Source organism: Panthera pardus, unplaced genomic scaffold (genome assembly GCF_024362965.1).
Source record: "Panthera pardus isolate Hobbes unplaced genomic scaffold, ASM2436296v1 HiC_scaffold_3, whole genome shotgun sequence".
Lineage (NCBI taxonomy): Eukaryota > Metazoa > Chordata > Mammalia > Carnivora > Felidae > Panthera > Panthera pardus.
The window spans coordinates 60,208,876-60,229,930 of NW_026526876.1; the positions used below are offsets into that span (position 1 = coordinate 60,208,876).

Below are 21,055 nucleotides of genomic sequence, written 5' to 3' on the forward strand. Positions count from 1 at the left end.
TTAAACACGGGCCAAAGAGATCCTAAGAAGCCGAGAGGCAAAATGTCATCATATGCACTCTTTGTGCAAACTTGCCGAGAGGAGCACGAGAAGAAGCACCCAGATGCTTCAGTCGACTTCTCAGGGTTTTCTAAGAGGTGCTCGGAGAGGTGGAGGACCATGTCTGCTAAAGAGAGAGGAAAGTTTGAAGACAGGGCAAAGACGGACAAGGCCTTTATGAAAGAGAAATGAAAACTTATATCCCCCCCTAAAGGGGCGGATATCAAAGGAGAACATCCTGGCCTATCCATTGGTGATGTTGCAAAGAAACTGGGCGAGATGTGGAACAACACCACCGCTGCAGATGACCAGCAGCCTTATGAAAAGAGGACTCCGAGGCTGAAGGAAGAATGTGAAAAGCATATTGGTGCAGACCGAGCTAAAGGAAAGCCTGACGTGGCAAAAAAGGGAGTCGTCAAGGCTGAGAAACGCAAGAAAAAGAAGGAAGAGGAGGAGGAGAAGGACGAGGAGGAAGATGAAGAAGAAGATGATGATGAATAAGTTGGTTCTAGCGCAGTTTTTTTGCTTGTCTACCAAGCATTTAACCCCCCTGTACACAACTCACTCCTGTTAAAAAAAAAATTGAAATGTAAAAAAACAAACAAAAAAACTGGATGCAGAGAGCCCAGCACATAGTAAGGGTTCAGTAAATGTTAGTTCCCCTTTTAAAGGATTACCTCTTCCTGGGAGCTAATTATTAATGACCTTGAAGGGAAACTCCCTCATTCCTCAGAACATTTGTTCAATATTACTTGGACCAGAACCTGGAAGTGGAAGGTAAAGGGGCAACTATGGTGTATGATTTACTGTAAACCAGACTCCGGGTGTTAAAAACAAAAGTTGTTACTTCCCCGCCCCCCCCCCCCCAAACCAGCTCCTCCTAACTTCCCCGTTTGTATTGCAGATGTCCCTGGCTCCTCCCACTCCTTCCATCTAGCCTGTTACCTGGTTTCAATGTTTTTAAAACCTTTTGACCTTTTAAAACCTTTTTGACCAGGACGCAGGACACATAGGCGTCTGGTGTGACACAAAAGCTTCGTTAAAAAAAAATACTTGTGCAGGAGCACCTGAATGACTCAGTCGGTTGAGCGTCTGACTCTTGATTGCAGCTCAGGTTATAATCTCACGGTTCATGAGATCAAGCCCCGCATCAGGCTCTGCAACAAGTTCCATGATGACAGCGCGGAGCCTGCTTGGGATTCTGTCTCTCCCTCTCTCTCTGCCCCTCCCCCACTCGTGCTATCGCTGCCTCTCTCAAAATAAATGATAAAAACAAAAAGTCTACAGGACACCAGGTGGAGATGCCTAGTAGATAGATGCTAAGTCTGATGCTAAGGGAGAGGACTGTGCTGGGGTATAGATTTGGAGGTTGTCAGTGTAGAGAGATGGTACTTTATCCCATGAAAGTGCAAGGGATGAGCTGGGGAGAGGGTAGTGTGAGAAAATCACACCAAGTCAAAGAGAAAACTCTGGGAGCACCAGTATTGGGGGTGAGCAGATAATTCAGATTCCCCCAAAGACTAAGAGACAATGTTTAGAGAGATTTAAAAGGAAACAGGACAAAGTCAAGTTAAAGAGACTAAGGACATGTAGGATCCTGACGGGGTAAGAGGTTTTTTGTTTTTGCTTTTGCTTTTGTTTTTTAAGCTAGGTTGGGGCGCCTGGTGGCTCAGTAGGTTAGGCATCCGGCCTAGGCTCAGGTCATGATCTCACAGTTTGTGAGTTCAAGCCCCGCGTCGGGTTCTGTGTTGACAGCTCAGAGCCTGGAGCCTTCCTCAGATTCTGTGTCTCCCTCTCTGCCTCTCCCCTGCTCGCTCGCTCTCTCTCTCTCTCTCTCTCTCTCTCTCTCAAAAACAAACATTAAAAAATAAAATAAAAATGAAATCTAGGTTAGTTGGAACCACTAAATCAATATTCATTTCATGACTCACTACTGCGTGGTAACTTGCAAAATTTTAAAAACACACAAAATTCTACAACCTTACCTGCATTATCTCTCACCTGGGCTCTTGCAGTACCCCCCACCAATTTTCCAGCTGCCTATCAACCTGACCCCTGCCCTGTCCTTTATACACACCCTACCTGTCCTTGCCAGCAGCCCCAGGGCTGACTAAATCTCCGAATCCCTGCCCTATGGTGGGGCCTCACCTTAATGTTCTAGCTCTTCCTCTCTCTGCACACCACCAGGCACCCTCTCTGGCACCCAACACCCACAGTGCTGCCTCTCCCAATAGATCCCTGGTTGTAGGCAGGTAGCAGTGTCTCCAGGGAAGGCGAACCGGTTAAGGTAATCCATTTCCCTTTGCTGCGGATTAAGAAGGGTGTGATTCTGTTTGGGGGCGTATCAGGAAAGAGAAGCAGCCGCCTCCCCTTTCTTCCTGAGACTCTGGTAGCCGGGAGGAGGAACTAAGAGCAACAGCCAACTCTGTGGGACAAGTAATGCTGACAACAGAGCATGAAGAACAGAGGCGCCTGGGTGGCTCGGTCAGTTAAGCGTCTGGCTCGATCTCAGCTCAAGGCATGATCTCATGTCATGGTTTGTGGGATCCAGCCCCTTGTCGGGTTCTGCACGGGGCCTGCTTGGGATTCTCTCTCTCCCTCTCTCTGTGCCCCTTCCCCCCTCTCTCAAAATAAATAAACGTTTTGTAAGAAAAACTGTCAAGGCAAAACCAACACTTAAAAAAAAAAAGCATGAAGAATGCCTTGATGACGTTGTTCCCTGAAACCATCCACCTGCAGACTTTTGGTTCAGTACGAGATAAACTGACCTAATTGTTTCAGCCACTTGTAGCTCAGTATCGTGTTACTTGAAGCTGATAACTTCCTCCTTAATACATCCACTCAGGAGACAGACTGGGTGACTTAAAGTTCCCCATACACGTTCCACGCTGTCTCACCTCTCTCTGCACCTCTGTGTCTGCCGGTCCCTTTCCCTAGGATCCCCTCCAAATGAATTCTCACCTCTCAAGGGCCAACAAGGGTGTCTCCTGCCCCAAGAAGCCCCCCTCTCTGCCAAGCCAGAGCCCTTTTGCCAAACACTTGATTCGTATCTCTCTCAAAATACAATCTGTCTTCAACTATGGGGCTTTTTGTTTTGTTTTGTTTTGTTTTGTTTTGACCATATGGCTTTGTCCCCTTATTTGACTCTGGGGATCTGGAAGCTGCCAACTAAAATATATCAAAAATCCATTCCTGGGGGCACCTGGGTGGCTCAGTCGGTTGAGCGTCCGACTCTTGACTTTGGCTCACGTCATAATCTTGTGGTTCATGGGATCAAGCCCTGCATCAGGCTCTGCGCTGACAGCGTGGAGACTGCTTGAGATTCTTTCTCTCCCTCTCTCTCTGCCCTCTCCCTGCTTGTGCTCTAAATAAATAAATAACTCCATTTAAAAAAAAAAGAGACAACAGGGAAAAAGCAAGTCGCAGAGTGAAAGCAAATATTTTCAAAACATATAACTAACAAAGAACTGGTATCCAAAAAAAAAAAAAAAAAAAAAAAAAAAAAAAAAAAATATATATATATATATATATATATATATATATATATATATAAATTCCTAGAAAGTAAGAAAAAGGCAGGCAAACCAACTGAAAAAAAAGAATGGGCAGAGGATTGGAATAAGCACTTCACCTAAAGAGGGCATTTAAATGACCAATTAGCAGATGAAAATGCGTTCTTTTATTAGTCATCAGAGAAATGCAAATCAAAATCTATGATGTGATAGCACCACACAGACATGAGAACAGCTGAAGTGAAAAAGACATAATACCGATAGATCAATAAACCTGGAGTGTCGGCAAGGATGTGGAACTCTCACACTTGCCTGTGGAAGTGGGGATTGGTGGAATTACTTTGGAAAACCACCTGGCAGTATCGACTAAAGCTGAGCATATGTATCCTCAGTGAGCCAGCCATCCCACCCTGGGTGTAAATTCAATAGAATGCAAACATACGTGCACTAAAAAACATGGAATATGTGTATAAAGTTGGGAGTATGCGATAGTTTTTGATTTACAAAAACTGCAGCTTCCCAGAGTCAAACCTCCTACCAGAATGTTCATAGCAGTGTCCCTCGTATAAGCCAAAACATGGGATATCTCAAATGTCAAAAGAAAGTATATGGAATAAGCTTCAAATACATCCAGCATCATGGAGGAATTTCACAAACATAATGTTGAGGGAAAGAAGCCACATGATTTATATCAAGTGTAAAAATAGACAAAAGAATATAGGGGGATAAAAATCAGATTACCTTTAGGGACTAGAAACTGAAGGGGGACGGGAGCCTTTTGGAATGCCGGTTTCTGTATTTTTGTGGCTTGTTTTGTTTTTGGTTTCATTTTGTTTTGTTTTTAGCTCTGGGTACTAGTTAAACGTGTGTGCACTTAGTAAAAATTCATCAAATTGCACATTTATTATTTGTGCTTTTCTGTTTGTGATATTTCAATAAAAGTTTACATCCAAGTGTAATTCTCCGAGTCACCTGAATTAGATATGCATCATATAAGGTTTGAATGTTTATTTAGTGATATAATCTATTCTATTTAGTCTTCAAAGTTGTTCACTTCCCAAACGTAGCCCGGATTTCCATGAAAGGGCTGCTGATTCTTGCATAGACCATTCTGGGCAAGGAACACAAGACGTCTCTTTGCTCCCCCTCCCCTGGAAGAGATCAGAGGGGACAAGAATGGGTAGAGGGAAGGTAATTGGTCCTCCTAATGTCACTTGGGCAAAAGTTTTGGATTTTTTTCCCTGCTTTTATGTTACATTGTCTTACTGTCTTTTTAAAAGATATTACACAGGGGCACCGGGGTAGCTCAGTCACTTGATTGCCTGACTTCGGCTCAGGTCATGATCTCATGGTTCATGAGTTCGAGCCCCCACATAGAGTTCGCTGCTGTCAGCACAGAGCCTGCTTTGGATCTTCTGTTCCCCCACACCCCCGCCTCTGCCCCTTCCCCGCTTGTACTCTCACTCTCAAAAATAAATAAATCTTTAAAAATAAATAAATTATAAATAAATAAATGGTATCACACAATTAAAATTATAAGGCAAATGATCAAAATAAGAAACAGTATTCAATCTGAAATTCAGAATACTTGGGTTCACGCTCCGACACTGCTACATATTACGCATGTGTATCTCAGTTTACTTCTGTAAGAACAGTTTTGTGCAAAATAAAGTTCAAAGTACCGCTCTCACAAGGTTGTTGTGAAGATGAAATTATATAAATCATAGGGAAAAGAGAAAGTGTTACACAACGGAAATGACTTTTTTTTTCACAGTGGAAGATATGATAAAGTGGACAATTGATTCTATAGGTTGAGATGAAATGTGATTGCCTAAGAAACCACCTCAAGAAGAAAATCCCTAGATGTTTTCTAAAACCATCCTCAGGGCACCTGGCTGGCTCAGTCAGAAGAGCCCGTGACTCTTGATCCTAGGGTTGTGGGTTCGAGCCCCACGTTTGGTGTAGAACTTTCTTGAAAAAAAAAAAAAAACTTAAAAAAATAAAATAATCCTCTATCTGATTAATTTAGGTATAACAATAGGAAATAGAAGTTTTAGATTTTCGAGCCCAATTTTAAAACTCCACTTCAACAGGGTAGCACCAACGTTCAAATCACATTTCCAACAGGTGTCACCCTAACCCCTTTGATTGTGGGTTTGAGCAAACCTCTGTGACTAACTTCTCACTCAGTGCTCCAGGTAATGATATCAAATGTAAACACTCAATTACCGTGTGTTAATTCGGGACTTCTTTTCTGGCTCTTCAGGTTTCACAACGGGATGTTTCAACTCCTTGTGGTATTTTACTCAGAATGCAAACCCGAACGAACGACGGGTTGCCTGTGTAATGGAGGTCTCAACTCCATTCCCAGTTCAACCAACATTTTTTGGGGGTGTGTGTGGCAAAGCTCACATAACATAAAATTCACCATTTTAACTGTTTTAAAGTGTACAATTCAGTGGTGTTTGGTACATTCGCAGTGTTGTGCAACTATCACCACTATGTAGTTCCAGAACCTTTTCAACACCCTAAAAGGAAACCTTGTACCCATTTAGCAGTCATTCTCCTGCCCGCCCCTCCCAGCCCCTGGCAACCAGGAATCCACTTCCTGTCTCTATGGATTTGCCTATCCTGCACATTTCACATAAATAGATCAACCAACTGGGCGTGCCTGGGTGGCTCAGTCTGTGAAGCATCTAACTTTGGTTCAGGTCATGATCTTGCGGGTTTCGTGAGCTCGAGCCCCGCTTTGGGTAAAACATGAGCCCTGTTTCTCTCTCCCTCCCTGTCTCTCTCTCTGCCCCTCATTCACTTGCGCCCTCTCTCTCTCTCTCTCTCTCTCTCTCTGAAAAAAAAAAAAGTCGGGGTGCCTAGGTGGCTCAGTGGGTTAAGCATCCGACTTCAGCTCAGGTCATGATCTCATGGTTCATGGGTTCAAGCCCCTCTTCAGGCTCTGTGCTGACGGCTCAGAGCCTGGAGCCCACTTGAAATTCTGTGTCTCCCTCTCTCTCTGCCCCTTCCCAACTTGTGCTCTCTCTCTCAAAAATAAATAAATATTAAAAAAAATTTTTTTTAAAAGCGATTGATCAGCATTTTTGGGGCCCAGCACTTGCTAAGCACCAAGAATACAAAGATGAATATGACAGTCTTCTGTTAACAAGATCACTGACAACTGGGACAAATGGATTTTAAAAAATGATAGTACAATGTGATGATTATTGTAACAGAAATGTGAGCATTGTGAGGAAATAGATGCGGGAGATAGGGCAAACTGTAAGAAGTAAGATTTGAGGGTGCCTGAGTGGCATAGTTAAGTAGCCAACTCTTGGTTTCAGCCCAGGTCATGATCTCACAGTTTCGTGGGTTGGAGCCCCACATCAGGCTCTGTGCTGCCAGTGCAGAGCCTGCTTGGGATTCTCTGTCTCCTCTCTTTGTTCCTCCCCTGCTAGCTCTGTCTCTGTCTCTCTCAAAATAAAGAAATAAACTTAAAAAAAAAAAAAAGTAAGATTGGAATATAGGCATAGAGGCAAGAGTTTGCTAGAACAGTGGGGCTGGGCAAGAGGGCAGGGTAGAGGAGGTGGGAGCTGCAGTAGTAGAGAAGTAGCCGGAGCAAGGCACAAGAGCAGAGAGTTGGACAGCTCTGTGCTCACAGGAGGTTGACAAAGCACACCCCAAGCATGTTTCCACCCTAGGGCCTTTGCATTTGCTGGCCCCTTTTCCTGGGACACTCTTCTTTCAGGTCGGTGCCTGGTAGGCTCAACCCCTTCCTTCAGATCTTTGCTTCAATGTCACCTCCTCAGAGAGGGCCTCCTTCACCTCCCTATCAAAACAGCATCTTTATAATAAACTTTTTAAAATAAAGTTTTAATAAACTTTATTAAAGAAAAACAACAGCATCTTCTGTCCCTCTCTATCTTCTTACTCTGTACTCCTTTTCAGCCTTTATCGCTCTGGTACCATATTGTATATAGGTATATGATTCTCTGTTCATTTTCTGTCTCCCTCACTTGAAGGTAAGCTGTACAAAGGCAGGACTCTTTGCTTTGTTTATAGTTATATTCCCAGCACCCATAACAATGCCTGGCACATATTGTAAGCCCCATAAATTTTAATGAGTGGAGAAGCAATCACTTTGGCAGCATTGCGGTGGGGAGTCCCTCTGGGTTCTGAGCTGCTTCCTGCTGAAGACAGAGCAATATTGAAAGCACCAAGCAATAGGTAAACTCGATCAGATTCTTCTGATTGGCTGTCACAGACTATGAGTCTGGAGTGCTCTCTTGTCCAGTGAGAGTAGACGCAGAATTGAATACAAGAGAGGCTAACGTCCCGAAGGAGACAAGAGCTCCTAACAGGGGTTTCATCTCCGTGTTTCTTGAGCTCACAAGGTATTACCCACCGTGTGAATGTGAAGAAAACAATCAGATAGCAATTGACCGGTGTGTGTAAGAACAAAGGCTCTGGGAAGCAAGTGGAGTTTGTGATAATATATTGGCATCAGATGGAAAGTAATTTCCTGCAGCTGACATAACAAGTTACTCGTGATTCCATTACAATATCTCACTAGCTAACCTCAGGCACTTTCACCCCATGATGGTGACTTTCTGCCCTAAGCTTTCCTCTAACCCATTTATATAAGCAGCACCTATTTCCCCACAGTTGGCTGCTTGATTTTCCACTGTTTCCCTTGCCTGCCTATTATTTCCCTTCAAAAGGAAAACATTTTTTGTGATCCCACGTCCTCTCACCTTATTGTTTATTATTTTTTACCTGTATTCATTTTTTCGTTTATTTTGCAAGTATGTTTTGAGTCCCTGCTACGCAGCAGGCAGGTGCTGGGATGCAACAGAGGACAGAGCGACCTGTCCCTGCCCTCAGGAAGCTGAGATGAGTAAGGGAGACAGGAAACCAGTGAGCAATTACAGGCGATTCAGGTACTTGAAAATCCTAGCATTAAAGAGGGGAAACTCTCTGGACACAAAGATACTCATAGTTGCATCATGTGTAACAGCGAAATATTGGTCACAATCGATGTCTGACAACAGGGAAATATACATACCTCATGGAATATTGCAGAGCTATTAAAATGATGTCATGGGGCGCCTGGGTGGCTCAGTGGGTTGAGCGTCCGACTTCGGCTCAGATCATGATCTCGTGGTCTGTGAGTTCAAGCCCCATGTCAGGCTCTGTGCTGACAGCTGGGAGCAGGGAGCCTGCTTAGGATTCTGTGTCTCCCGCTCTCTCTGCCCCTCCCCCACTCATGCTCTGTCCCTCTCTGTCTCAGAAATAAACATTAAAAAAAATAATAAAATAAAATAAAATGATGTCATGATACATCTATAACAATACGATAAGGGACATTATGTGAAGAAAGTAAAAAAAAAATTATATGAAAAAATATGATCCCGATGATATATAAAAAAATGTATGGAAGTCCAGAAGAAAATCTAGGAAAATGTTAATAAAGACTGATAGTAGGACAATTGAAAGGATAATATTAGGTTGAACTGCATGCCGTTACTTTTTTTTTAAAGTTTACTTATTTATTTTTGAGAGAGAGAGAGCGCACATGTGCCCTGGTTGTGGGGTGTGGTGGGGGGGGGGGTGCGGAGCTGGAAGGGGGAGGGGCAGAGAGGAAGGGGAGAGAGGGAGAGAGAGAATCCCAAGCAGGCTCCATGCCAATGAGGGACTCCATCTCACCAACGATGAGATCGTGACCGGAGCCGAAATCAAGAGTGGGATGCTCACACAACTGAGCCAAACAGGCACCCCAACTTTTGTAAGTCTGCTTCATACCATCAACCAAATATATTGATGAAAGGGGTCCAAGGCAGACTTAGATTCAAATCCCAGCTCCAATACTACGTACTGTCCAGTATGCATCATCTCAGTTGTGTAACCTGAGTAGTAAATTTACTTTGTCTGGGGCCTCAGTTGCCTCGACTATAAAATGGACATAAAAATAGGTCAGACTTCAGGGTTGTATTTAAGATTAAATGCAATAATGTCTGACATACATTCATCTCTGAATAAATGGTGGTCATAATTGTAGATGGCGTTTTCTTCCTTCTTTATTGTATTTTCCAAATTTCCTGTAATTAGAGTTCAAAAAACCTATCTAGTAAACATAATTATTTAAATTTTCAAAGGGGTTGTGATCTATTCCCCAGGGATCTGGAGCCAAGTCCAGGGCTGGGAATGTGGTTGAAAGCTTTCTTCCAACCCCTGCGGTGGCTGGACTCAGCTCCACAGACAGTGACCCTGAGAGCAGGGCTTGATGTTTGTGCTTGGCGGACCCTGGGAGCTTTGTTTACAGAGGACGCTGGGTCCCAGGGCCTGAACTGCCCCCTCACCTCTGCAGCTGCTACGGACTGAGCCCACGAAGAAGGCTGCCTCAGCCCACCCTGCCCCTCACAGCCTGGCCCCTGATCCCAGTCATGACAACCTTTGGCACAGTTAATCTTCCCTTAAGAGCAGCCTCTGGTTCCCGAACACAGGCCCGAGCTGAACCCTGATCATGTCCCATGCCCACGGAGTGGGCTGTAGCATTTCTGTTTGTGGTGATGAAATATTTGTGGAAACAGTTGTGATAGTTGCGTGGCATCGTGAATGTATTCAATGCCACTAAATCGTACACTTAAAAATGGCTAAAGGGGCCGATTTTACGTTATAGAGATTTTACTACAATTTTTTGGAAAGTGAAAAAAAAAAAAAAAAAAAAAAAAAAAACCCAGACGAAAGAGGGCAGGGTTGACCTGTGGGATTTGGTGACAGAACCTGGGCTGACACCAGGAGGCCTCTATTTTGACCTCCATTCGGCCCCTTCGGCTCTTTGACCCTGGGTAACTTAACTCCTCTGAGGATAGATAACCCACTGCCCTCAGGGCAGTCATGGAACTCAAATGTGACCAAATGGTGTGAAACTCTCTGTAAAACAATCAATAATTCTTAATTAGTATTATCGCCTTAACCTTGCCCCATAAAAGAAACCCATTACAAACAAAATACAATAGTACCTTTTTTTTTTTTATATATATTTATTTAGTGTCTGAAGACCTTAAGGCTTGGAATTCTGTAAATGGAAACCTCCAGAAATAAGGGCAGGTGGAGGGCAAACACAAGGAATCTCTCAATCTCTGGCTCCTCACCAGGAAGGAGATGCTGTGTTTTTCCCGGTGTTGTGGGGAAGGAATATTCAAAGGTGCATAATCTAGGAGGGCTTGGGGTGTTGCCTTGGCACTGGGCAGCAGAGAAATGATGTCCTTGCCCTGTCCTGTCTTTGCCCCCCTGCCTCCCCCCTCGTCTTGCCTTCCTATCTTAGGTTGCCTTTCCCATCTGTCTCTTGGGAGATTTATTTCTGTCTCTTTTTTCATCTTAAGCAGCGGAAATGAATCATCTTTCAGCCTGTTTGGTAAACAGGCCCATGCCCTCTGACCCCCTCTGGGCTCTCTCTGGCTCCTCTGGAGCTGCCGCTGGGCTAGGTCTCACCACCCCCCCCCCCCCCCCCCAAACACACACACAGTCAAGACCCTCCTGGCTGGTTATTTTTGGTAATGTCCCTCTCCTCCCAGGCGTGGAGGCTTGACCTCCTGGGCCCTGTGGAAAATGGGAAATGACACACAGCATTCCATATGATGATCCCACGAGCTGACCAGAGAGGGACAGGGAAAGCACGGGAGCCACCCTGTTCTGAGGGTTCTATGCGCCACGCACCCACTGGCACATCTCAGTGACCCTTATTAAGTGGGTCTTCCCAAATCCTCATTTTCCAGAGGAGGAGTACAAGGCTCAGAGAAGTGAAGGAATATGACCAAGGCCACCGAGCTGGTAAGGGGTGGAGCCAAGATTCAAAACCTGTATTCTTGGATTCATTCCATGATACCATGCTGCCCTATGTATCCACATATATGTATGCACGTATGTTGAACTGGGGATACAGGAGGGTCAGCTAGAACTTGGGCTGCAACGATCAGGATGAAAATGTAACATCCTTGCGCATTAAGCTATATGCATATGACAGATGGGTGTTTACCTACGGAGGGGAGGACAAGTGTGAGCACTGTGTGCCTTCCCCGGCACCTGGGGACCACAGAGAAAGGGATCAACGAGGGCCAGGGATGGGGGAGGGAGACCCCAGATTCCAGACCACCTGAACCCTGCCCACACCTCACAGCGATGGAACCTCACAGATAAAAGTGCCTAGTTGAGTCCGCGTTGGTGAAACCACGCTTCCTGGTGAACTCAGTTATGCAACTATTGGACTTCTAAAAATGTGCAGGTGCTGTTTCTAAGAATTATGTGGGATACAGAAATAAATCTGCTGACGTCAAACTATCCAGCGGGGCCACGTGTGTATTGGAGGTGTGGGAGGGATTAATATAAATACATAAATAACCGATGCAGCGTAGATAGAAAATGCTCAGGGCCAAAGGGATGGACGGATCCTGTAACAGGGTTCTAGCAGGACCAGAAGCTGGAGAGATTGCTCTAGGCTGGGTATTGAGGAAGGCTTCCCGGGGAGGTCTCTAAGTAGATGTAAGCGCTACATCAGTAGAAAGCTTTAACGGAAGTTAGATCCTGTCTAATTTTCCACGGAGCCCAGAGACACAGACATGCCCTTATTCCCCTTTCACAGAGGTGGAAACTGAGGCCAGAGAGGTCGACTGGGATGTCCACAGTCCCGCAGCTAGCAAGCGGCCGACGGGTTTTTGCTCTTGGGCCAGCCAACGTGACGGTTTCCCAGTCCCGCACTCGGGTCCCTCCCCGCGGGACGGGCTCCAGCAGGGCGCAGAGTGGCGGGAGCGGGGGCCGCCGGCACGCGCCGGGGGCGGGGCCGAAGGGCCGGAGGGGCGGGGCTGGCTGGCGGCGGGGCGGCCGCGCGGGAGGCGCAGGGGCTGAGTCCCTTTCCACCTGCCGGCGCGAGCGCAGCGCCATGGGCGGCCGCCAGCCGGGGGACCGCCGGGCTGAGCCCCGCTGAGCCCACCGGGCCGGCCATGGGCGACCGCGAGCGCAACAAGAAGCGGCTGCTGGAGCTGCTGCAGGCGGCGGGCACCGGCAACTCTCACTGCGCCGACTGCGGGGCGGCGGGTAAGGGCGCGGCGGCCCGGAGCAGGACCCCTGCCCTCCTCCCCTCCTTCCAGACCCGGTCCCGTCCCGGGCCCCCGCCGGACTCGGGCGTGACCCTTCTGACACCTTCGCACCCAGCCCGCGAATCTCCGACCCGCGCCCCTAGCCGAGCTCTCCACATCCGATGCGGCGCCCACCCGAACCCAGATCCCCTGACCTCCCCACTCTGGACCCCTACACTAGACCCGGACCCGGATGCCCTGACCGTCTCGATCGCCTCCCAGCCAGACAGCTCCCCCCTCCCCCCCAGACCTCAGTCCCTGACGTCTTCATCCGGACCTGGTCACCTCCCACGCTCTCGGACCCAAACATCCCCCACACCGAGGGGTCCAGGCCCATGGCTCCTGACCTTCCAGTGACCCCTTCCCTGCCCCCGGACGCCCCCGGGTCCTCCCACGTTCCTGCCGCGCAGCGCGCGGACCCTGCGGACGTCCAGGGGCCCTGCGGCGCACTTCCCCACCTGCAGATCCCCAGCTTGGCGTCCCGGGGTCGGCCCCTCCCTCCGCGCTCTCCTCTCGGTTCCCCGGAGTCTTGTCACTTCCACTTCGTGCTCGCCGCAACTTCTCGCCCCGCATCCCTACACTCCTTCCAGGATCATCCTGGTCGCCGCCGTGCCTTGGCGGGTGGGCTGACCAGAAGGTTGCATGCGGGTATCTTAGTTAACAAGGTGGGGGGGGGGGGGCGAGAGAGAAAAGTTTCCCAGCCTGGGCAGCGCTGGGCACCGCCGCATGAATTCTAACCGCCAAGCCCACCTCTCCCAGCAGCCCCAGCCCAGCCCTGGTCTCCGTGCCTAGCTCACCATACAGCTCCCCTTCTACCCTCTTTGCCCCACAGATCCTGACTGGGCCTCCTACAAGCTGGGCATCTTCATCTGTCTGAATTGCTCCGGCGTCCACCGCAACTTCCCAGACATCAGCAGAGTTAAATCCGTGAGACTTGACTTCTGGGATGACAGTACCGTGGAGGTAGCGAGGGGCGCGCGTGGACAGCCTTGGAACCGCAGAACCGGGGTGGAGGCGGTGGGTAGGGCGTCCAGAGCAGGAAACTGAGTTTCAGAGAGGAGCAAGAACTAGCAAGAGACAACACAGCCTGTTAGAGTGCCTGCCTAGGCAGAGGCCCTGAGTTCAAGGCCCTGAGCTTGTTATTTCCCTTAGTTTCCACATCTGTATTGTAAGGATACCACTACCCCTTCCCCCGGTTGCCAGAAGGATTAAATGTAGGCTCAATGCAAGTCCAAACTAAATAGTCAAGTAACAGCTGCTGTTATCATTAGCTGAAGTCTTGGACTGGAACAGTATACTGATCATGGTCTGCAGTCCCCCTTCCGGCCCCCATAACCAGGAAGGGCACCATTTTGCTCTCCTGACCTATGCAAATGGATGCAATCTGGATGATAATACCGTTTTGGGCAGAAGACCTTCAGAGAACAAGCAGTTCTAAACTGTACTGGTTGGCTGAGGATTTCAAGGACTATTGGAAGAGCAGGCCCATGTTTACAGAGAGCCCACTCTGTGCCGGGCCCTGTGCTAGATGCCTTATTCGTCGGACACATAGTTACTGTAAGCTTACTAGGTGCTGGGTATTAAGAAAAGAACAATGAATGAGATAAAGTCTCGTCCCATGGGGAGCTTACACCCTTCTAGTGCAGGGGAAAGACAGGAAACCAGTAACCAGCACATAGACCTGAAGGTTGTTTCTTTGTCCTTACAACCCCCCTGTTAAACTTTCTTCATTTTTGCAGTTGAAATCCCTGAAGCTCACAGGGTTAAGTATCGCCCAGGGGTCACTCAGTGAATAAACGGAACAGCTGGAATGTGAAATCTGCTCTGTTGGGGTCCAAAGCCCATGCAAATCCTGGGTCACAGCCCAGCAGCCCCAGGGGAGGGGAGAAGGGTTCACTCTGCTCACAGGATGTGAATTAGCAACCTGATGTCTCTTCCCACATGGGCCCTAACCCCAGATATGCCACCTCTGTTACTGAGTGCTAACTCTTGGCCAGGGCCACTCTTGGCATATCTGCCTCTGGGTACCTCGGGCGTCATAGGGCCCCAGTGATCACCCTGACTTAAGTACTCAGTGGCGCCAGCTCTGACTTCTTCCATCCTCCAGCTATGTCTATCCGCTGCAGGCTTGCCGGGACTGGTGCTGGTGGTCCTGGCCATCTGTGGAGGGGGTGGGACAAAGTACATGAGCTTTGGAGTTGGACAGGTTTGGGTTGAAATCCTAGCTCTCCACTTTCTAGCTGTGTCACCTTGAGTAAGTCACCTAACCTCTCTGAGCCCCAGTTGCCTCACCTTTAAAATGAGGATGGCGGTATTAAAATTGTTGAGGGGATGGAATGAAGTAATGGGTAAGAACTGTGAAGTTCTCTGCCAGCGTGAGGCGTGGTTGTTACTGTACCTCAGTGTTCTGGCCTGGGGCTTCCCAGCAGCATGAATGACCAAGCCTGGGGTGTGTCAAACCCCAAGTAGGAGTGTCTCCTGACTGGGTCTAGGAGCCAGTGGGAAGAGTGGCCTTCTGGGTAGACCATGGTTTCATTTCACATTTTTTCATGTTCTAATATTACCCCAACTTGCTGCTGTCTTGCAGTTTATGACCCACAACGGGAACCTCCGTGTGAAGGCCAAGTATGAAGCCAGAGTCCCTGCTTTCTACTATATCCCCCAAGCCAACGACTGTCTGTGAGTGGGTGATTTCTCGGTCTCACCTCCCCCACCCCTGTTCCATTTGTCTGTGGTGGTCTTTTCTTTTCTTAAAAATTTTTTTAATGTCTATATCTGAGAGAGAGAGAAAGCGCAGGGGAGGGGCAGAGAGAAAGGGGGACAGAGGATCCAAAGCAGGCTCCTCTCTGACAGCAGAGAACCTAACGCGGGCCTCAAACTCACAAACCGTGAGATCATGACCTGAGCCGAAGTCGGACGCTTAACTGGCTGAGCCACCCAGGCGCCCCTGTGGTGGTCTTTTCTATGGACCTGGTGGATCCAGAAAGACATTTGGTACTGTCATGGAGAACACGTAGACGTGGCCTAGTTCCCTCTCTGTCTTTATTGCGTGGATTGTCACTTCACTGTCTGGGACTCAGTTTCCAAGCTGTGAAATAGGGCATTTTCTCTGTGATTCCTTTGCCTCTGATGTTCTCCTAGCCTACTGGTGGTGGCTAACTTGATAGAGAAGAAAAACGCTGGTATTTTAGTAGAGCAAATGTGTTCCAGCTACTTCCTATGGAGTGTTGTGCCCAAGGCTGTCCCACAGACCTCAGCATAGCTGCAACACAGCTGTCTGGCCCCAGGTCCCTAAGTAGTAACCATATAAATAAGAGTAGCCACTAATATTCATTGAGCTTTACCTAGGTACCTGTGCTAAATGCTTATGGGCATGAATTTGTTTAATTCAACAACTCTGAGACAACACTGCCTTGATCTCCATGATACAGATGAAGTACCTGAGGCTCATAGAGACAGAATTGGGACTGACTAGCCCATCTGACACCAGGGCCTGCTGTTGGGTACCATGGCACTGGGGAAATTCAATATAAGGGCGGGAAACTGTGAAGCATCACGAGGTTTCAGGTCCCTACACGTGAGGGGTCAGTGTGACTTCAGCCTCTGCAGGACTGACTGCCTGAGGTTTAGCCTCCCTCCCAGGGACTCAGCCTCACTGCCAGGGTTGCTAGGCAGCGCCCCACCCCCACCCCCAGTATAAATGTGAAGAAGGTACCCTTTGGGCAGACACAGCTCATGGGGGGTATGGCTTGCGGAGAGCAGGCTGTATTTCAGCCACCATTGTCTTCTAGTGTCAGCAGGAAGCTCTTGGCCAGTGCACAAACTGTACAACTGTACTTAGTACCCTGCCATTTCCCAATATTTAAGCAACCCAGGGGCTACTGATGCAGCATGGAGTGGCAGGGGAGGCACAGTTTTGCACTCAGAAGATCCCAGTATTGTTTCCTGACTCTTACCACTCTGTGGCTGTGAAAAAGTAGACAAGTTACCCAACTTCTCTGAATCATGGCATCATCATCTGTGAAATGTAGATAACGATGCCCATATCATGGCATGATGGTAGAGATTAAATGAGATAATTTGTGTAAAATGTCTCACAGGCCACATGACAGGCTAGTTTTAACCCGTTTCTTCGGAATGCTGTCTGGTCCCTGGGCCAGCTGAGGGATGTGCCAGGCTTAACTCAAGAGGGTCTGGCTCACCTTGCCTCACTGCTGCCACTCAGCCCTTTGCTGCAAAGAGAAAGGAACAGGCATTTGATGGACACCTACTATGTGCTCAGCTTTCTGCCAGCACTACAGACACTACTTGCTGTGACTTTAACCACAGCGCTGTACCTTACCTGCTTTTAGCAGAACACTCACGGCCTCCTCCCTGTAATTCTAAGGGTCCTCAAAGTTTCCCACCTCTAGGACCAGGCCTGGGGCCTCAGTCTCCATTCCCTCTCCCGGCTCCGATGCTGTCACTCAGGATTCCACGGTGGGCTTGGTGACTCTCCTCAACGTGCTGGGTGTGAGGGCTGTACATTAGGTAGGACTCTTGGTGGTAAGTGACAGAAACCCAGTTTAAACCAGCTTAGGCATGAGGGGATTTTATGGGTTCTGGGAATCAGACGGTAGGAGGGACACAGGTGGAGCCACCCTCAGGAAGGACAAGCCAGGGGCTCAAACGCTGTCAGGCCTCTCCTACTCTGTCTGGCTCTCATTCCTGCACCTTTTCCTCAGCCAGGCTTTTTTCATAGAGCTGGGAACAAGGCCACTTCCCGGTCCCCGGCCCCAGCTCTCAGTCTGACCCAGAGAGGGCTTCCAATCCATCCCTCTCTTGGTTTTGCTCCACACAGCCCAGGGCAGAGCTCTGATTGGCCAGTTCAGGCCAAGGGCCCAGCTCTAGGTCATTCCCAGTGTCTTGGAAGTAAACCTTGGAACATTTCCCTGGAAAAGGCAAGAGGGAACCAAACAGTTGAAATAAGTTTCCTGCAGGGTTCATGGAGGACAATATCTGATTAAGCTAACATTAAACTCCTAGTATGTGCTGATCGTGGTACTAGGCCCTTTTATATACATTTAAACTCCTCCTAGACCCTGAGGGGTAGGTAGGTATAATATTATTGACATATCCCCAAGTTCAGAGAAGTTAAGTAACTTGCTGTTGGTCACACAACGGATAAATCGTAGAGGAGGATGAGATCCCAGGTGGTTGGACCCCTATGTCACTTCTCTGTCCAGTGTGGCATGCCCAGACTTTGTGGGAAAGCCACAGGAAGAGGTTCATGGACTCCCCTGGCGTCAGCTTATGAGCATGCAGTGGCGGGGGGGGGGGGGTGTGTGTGGCAGTGTAGATGGTCCAGGAGAGCCGGTTGACCTAGAGGGCTGGGCTGGGGTTGGAATAGCCCAGTGGTTTTCATAGAGCCCCTTGGGGGAAATCTTTTTCCTCAGGAGACACTGGAAGGATCTAAAGACATTTTGGGGTGTCCTAACTAGGGGTGGGGGACTATTGGCATCTAGGGGATAGAGGCCAGAAATGCTGCTAAACCGGCTACAGAACACAGGATGCTCCCCCCTCCCCCACAACAAAGAATTAGCCCCAAGTGTAACGGTAACAAGGCTGAGAAGCCCTGGGTAGTCTGAGCAGACAGTTGCTGTGGTGCTCCCACCCTGTGGTAAGAGGATGTACCAGACACAGTTGACCAAGGGCTCTCTCTTTTTAGGGTCTTAAAGGAACAGTGGATTCGAGCTAAGTATGAAAGACAGGAATTCATGGCCGATGGGAAAACCATCTCACCCCCAGGTAAGTTCTTTTGTGGTCTGCGTTCTAGTGAGTCCTGGAGAATAGAGTGTCTGAGTATCAGGGCCTAATCAGGAGATATCTGCCGGCCTCACTCTGGCCACAGAGGCCAAGGTGTGGGTTCCTCTGCCTCTGAAACAGCAACATGTCAGCTGGTGGGGTTTTATGGTCTGAGTGGTTGAGAAGCATTTTTATCTCAGGTCCCCGCAGGGCCACAAGTGTGTATAGAGTCTTAGTATAAAATTGCAGGAAGACTCACCCTCTGGGCAGAGTAATTAGAAAAAGGCACCCCTGCTCCTGGTGAGGGTAGCCCCTGGTGTGGCACGAGGCTCGGGAAGGCACACGGGAGGGATTTCAGCCTCCCTTTGCACCTTTGTGTGGGGCACGACCTCATCGCTGGCCCTCGACCCCTGGTGGTTGCTGCCCAGCTGCTCTGAGTCCAAGCTGACACCGACCCAGAGTACAAAGTGCACAAAACCACTGTGAGGACCCAGCAGCAGCCGGTGTCAGCCCTCCTAGCCACCAGGAGCACGCGGTATTCTTCGGCCAGCGGGTGCCTGGAGGTCGCTCATTATTTCCGCCCTCTGGAGAGTTTCATTAGGCCGATGTCAACGTGAAGTCGGGCAGGACCATATGGGCGTCTTTCAGAATCATCCCGTTTCTCAGGACTTAGCCTCCTTAAGGGCTTACTCGGTCTTGTGAAACAGCCAAAGAAGGAAGTTAGTGGGGGGAGCCCAACCAAAATCATAAGACATTGCGAATTTGGCTCCAGAGGGAACCCTGCGTGTTGCAGCTGATAGAGCTAAGTTAGATTTGAGAGGTTTTTAGCACGGGGTGGAGCGTTCATTCTCCCCTTAAGGAGGTAGAATCTTGAGGATGTAGGTGTTCACTCTTTCTCATCTTTGGCGGCCAAGGTAACCGAGAAGGGTTCTTGTGGAAGCGGGGAAGAGACAATGCACAGTTCCTGAGAAGGAAGTTTGTTCTCCTGGCAAGAGAAGGCCTCCTGAAATACTATACTAAAGAAGAGGTAAGAGGCCAGACCGGTGAGGGCTCCCCTCCCTGAGCCCTGGCTCCCACCCCCCCGGAAGCTGCATTTAAATCAATGGTGCTGAGCCTTATGGCTAGTCTCAGACACTGAGCGTTCAGCACTACATTCTGCTGCTCTTCCTTGGTGATGCAACTCATAGAGTCCACAAAAAAACACACCTTCTCTTCGCTTCAAATCGGATTAAGCCTTGGATGATCACTTGAATTTACTTCACCTATTCATGCACTCGAGAATTTATTTAGTGAGCACCTACTATATACTAGGCATAATTGGAAGCACTGGGGAAACAGCAGCGAACTAAACGAAGCTGCTGTTCTCACGGGGCTCTCATTCTAGTGGAAGGAGACAGGTGGTAACCAAAACGTACATCGATATATGACATATGAGGTGGTAGGAGGCGCTATGAAGTATAATAAAAGAGGGCAAAGAGTTAGAGAGGATGGCAAGAGCCTGGCTGACAGCACACAGTGGTCGGGGAAGGCCCCTCTGATGACATTTAAGCAGAGAAGTGAACAAAAGTGAGCAAGTCATGTGCATATGTGGGGAAAGAGTAGACGTAGAGGGAACACGATGTGCAGAAGCCCTGAATATGGCCGTGGCCATGGCTGGCACATACACCGTGTGCCAGTTAGAAAATGGCTCCTCTGAGACGGCGCAGCCCCGGGGCCCCAGTCTAGACAACCCGGAGCCTAGACTGCAGTTCTCCCTTGCACCTTAAGCCGGGGACTTTTTATTTAGTCTACAGACTACTCGACCATAAGCCACAGCCCTGGCCTGAGTTGGGTGTGTGGTTGGTGGATTTGTAGGGCATCAAGGAAACCAAAGTGGAATGTGCAGGGGGAGCAAAGAAAAGGATGGAAAGAGGTGAACCCATGCAGGTGAGGACCTTGTAGGGCCTAGTAAGACTCGAGATTGTTTTCTGTTTTTGTTTTTTATTGAAACAGCTTTATCAAGACATAAATTCACTGGGCGCCTGGGTGGCTCAGTCGGTTAAGCGCCCAACTTCAGCTCGGGTCATGGTCTCACGGCTCCTGAATTCGAGCCCCACGTCGGGCTCTGCGCTGTGTCAGCATGGAGCCTGCTTGGGATCTTCTGTTCTCCTCTCTCTCTCTGCCCCTCTCCTGCTTCTACACTCCCTCTCTCTTTCTCTCTCTTTCAAAAATAAATAAAGAATTAAAAAAATATATGTAAATTCACATACTATGCAATTTGCCCATTTAAAGCATACAATTAATGGCTTTTAGTATATTCACAGTTGTACAACTGTCACCACAATCAATTCTAGAACATTTTCATAACCCCCAAAAGAAATCCCAAACCCGTTGGCTGTAATCCTCTATCCACTCGACCCCCAGCCCCAGGTGGCCACTGCTCTACTTTCTGTCTCTCTAGATTTGCCTATTTCGGATCCTTCATACACGTGGAATATGTGGTCTTTGGTAACAGACCTCTTTCATTTAGCGTATGTTTTTCTTTAAGTTTATTTATTTTGAGAGAGAAAGAGAGAGAGAGAGAGCAGGGGAGGGGGCAGAGAGATGCAGAAGGAA

At 48.4% G+C, this 21,055-nt stretch overlaps 1 protein-coding gene and 1 pseudogene across 3 annotated transcripts in view; both read left to right on the forward strand.

Annotated features, from left to right (window-relative positions):
• LOC109251799 (high mobility group protein B1-like) lies at positions 1-2,771 on the forward strand (annotated as a pseudogene).
• Positions 2,772-12,410: 9,639 nt separating this feature from the next.
• The window catches only part of ADAP2 (ArfGAP with dual PH domains 2), a 43,503-nt gene continuing 34,858 nt past the window's right edge, over positions 12,411-21,055 (forward strand). The window contains exons 1-5 of one of the 3 annotated variants that reach the window (XM_019423879.2): positions 12,411-12,635; positions 13,509-13,639; positions 15,264-15,355; positions 18,384-18,463; positions 19,375-19,487. In XM_019423879.2, the coding sequence (XP_019279424.1) occupies positions 12,542-12,635; positions 13,509-13,639; positions 15,264-15,355; positions 18,384-18,463; positions 19,375-19,487 (510 nt within the window). In that variant the 5' untranslated portion in view covers positions 12,411-12,541. The remainder of the gene's footprint in view (positions 12,636-13,508; positions 13,640-15,263; positions 15,356-18,383; positions 18,464-19,374; positions 19,488-21,055) is intronic. The other 2 variants (XM_019423883.2, XM_019423880.2) reach the window with 2 other exon arrangements.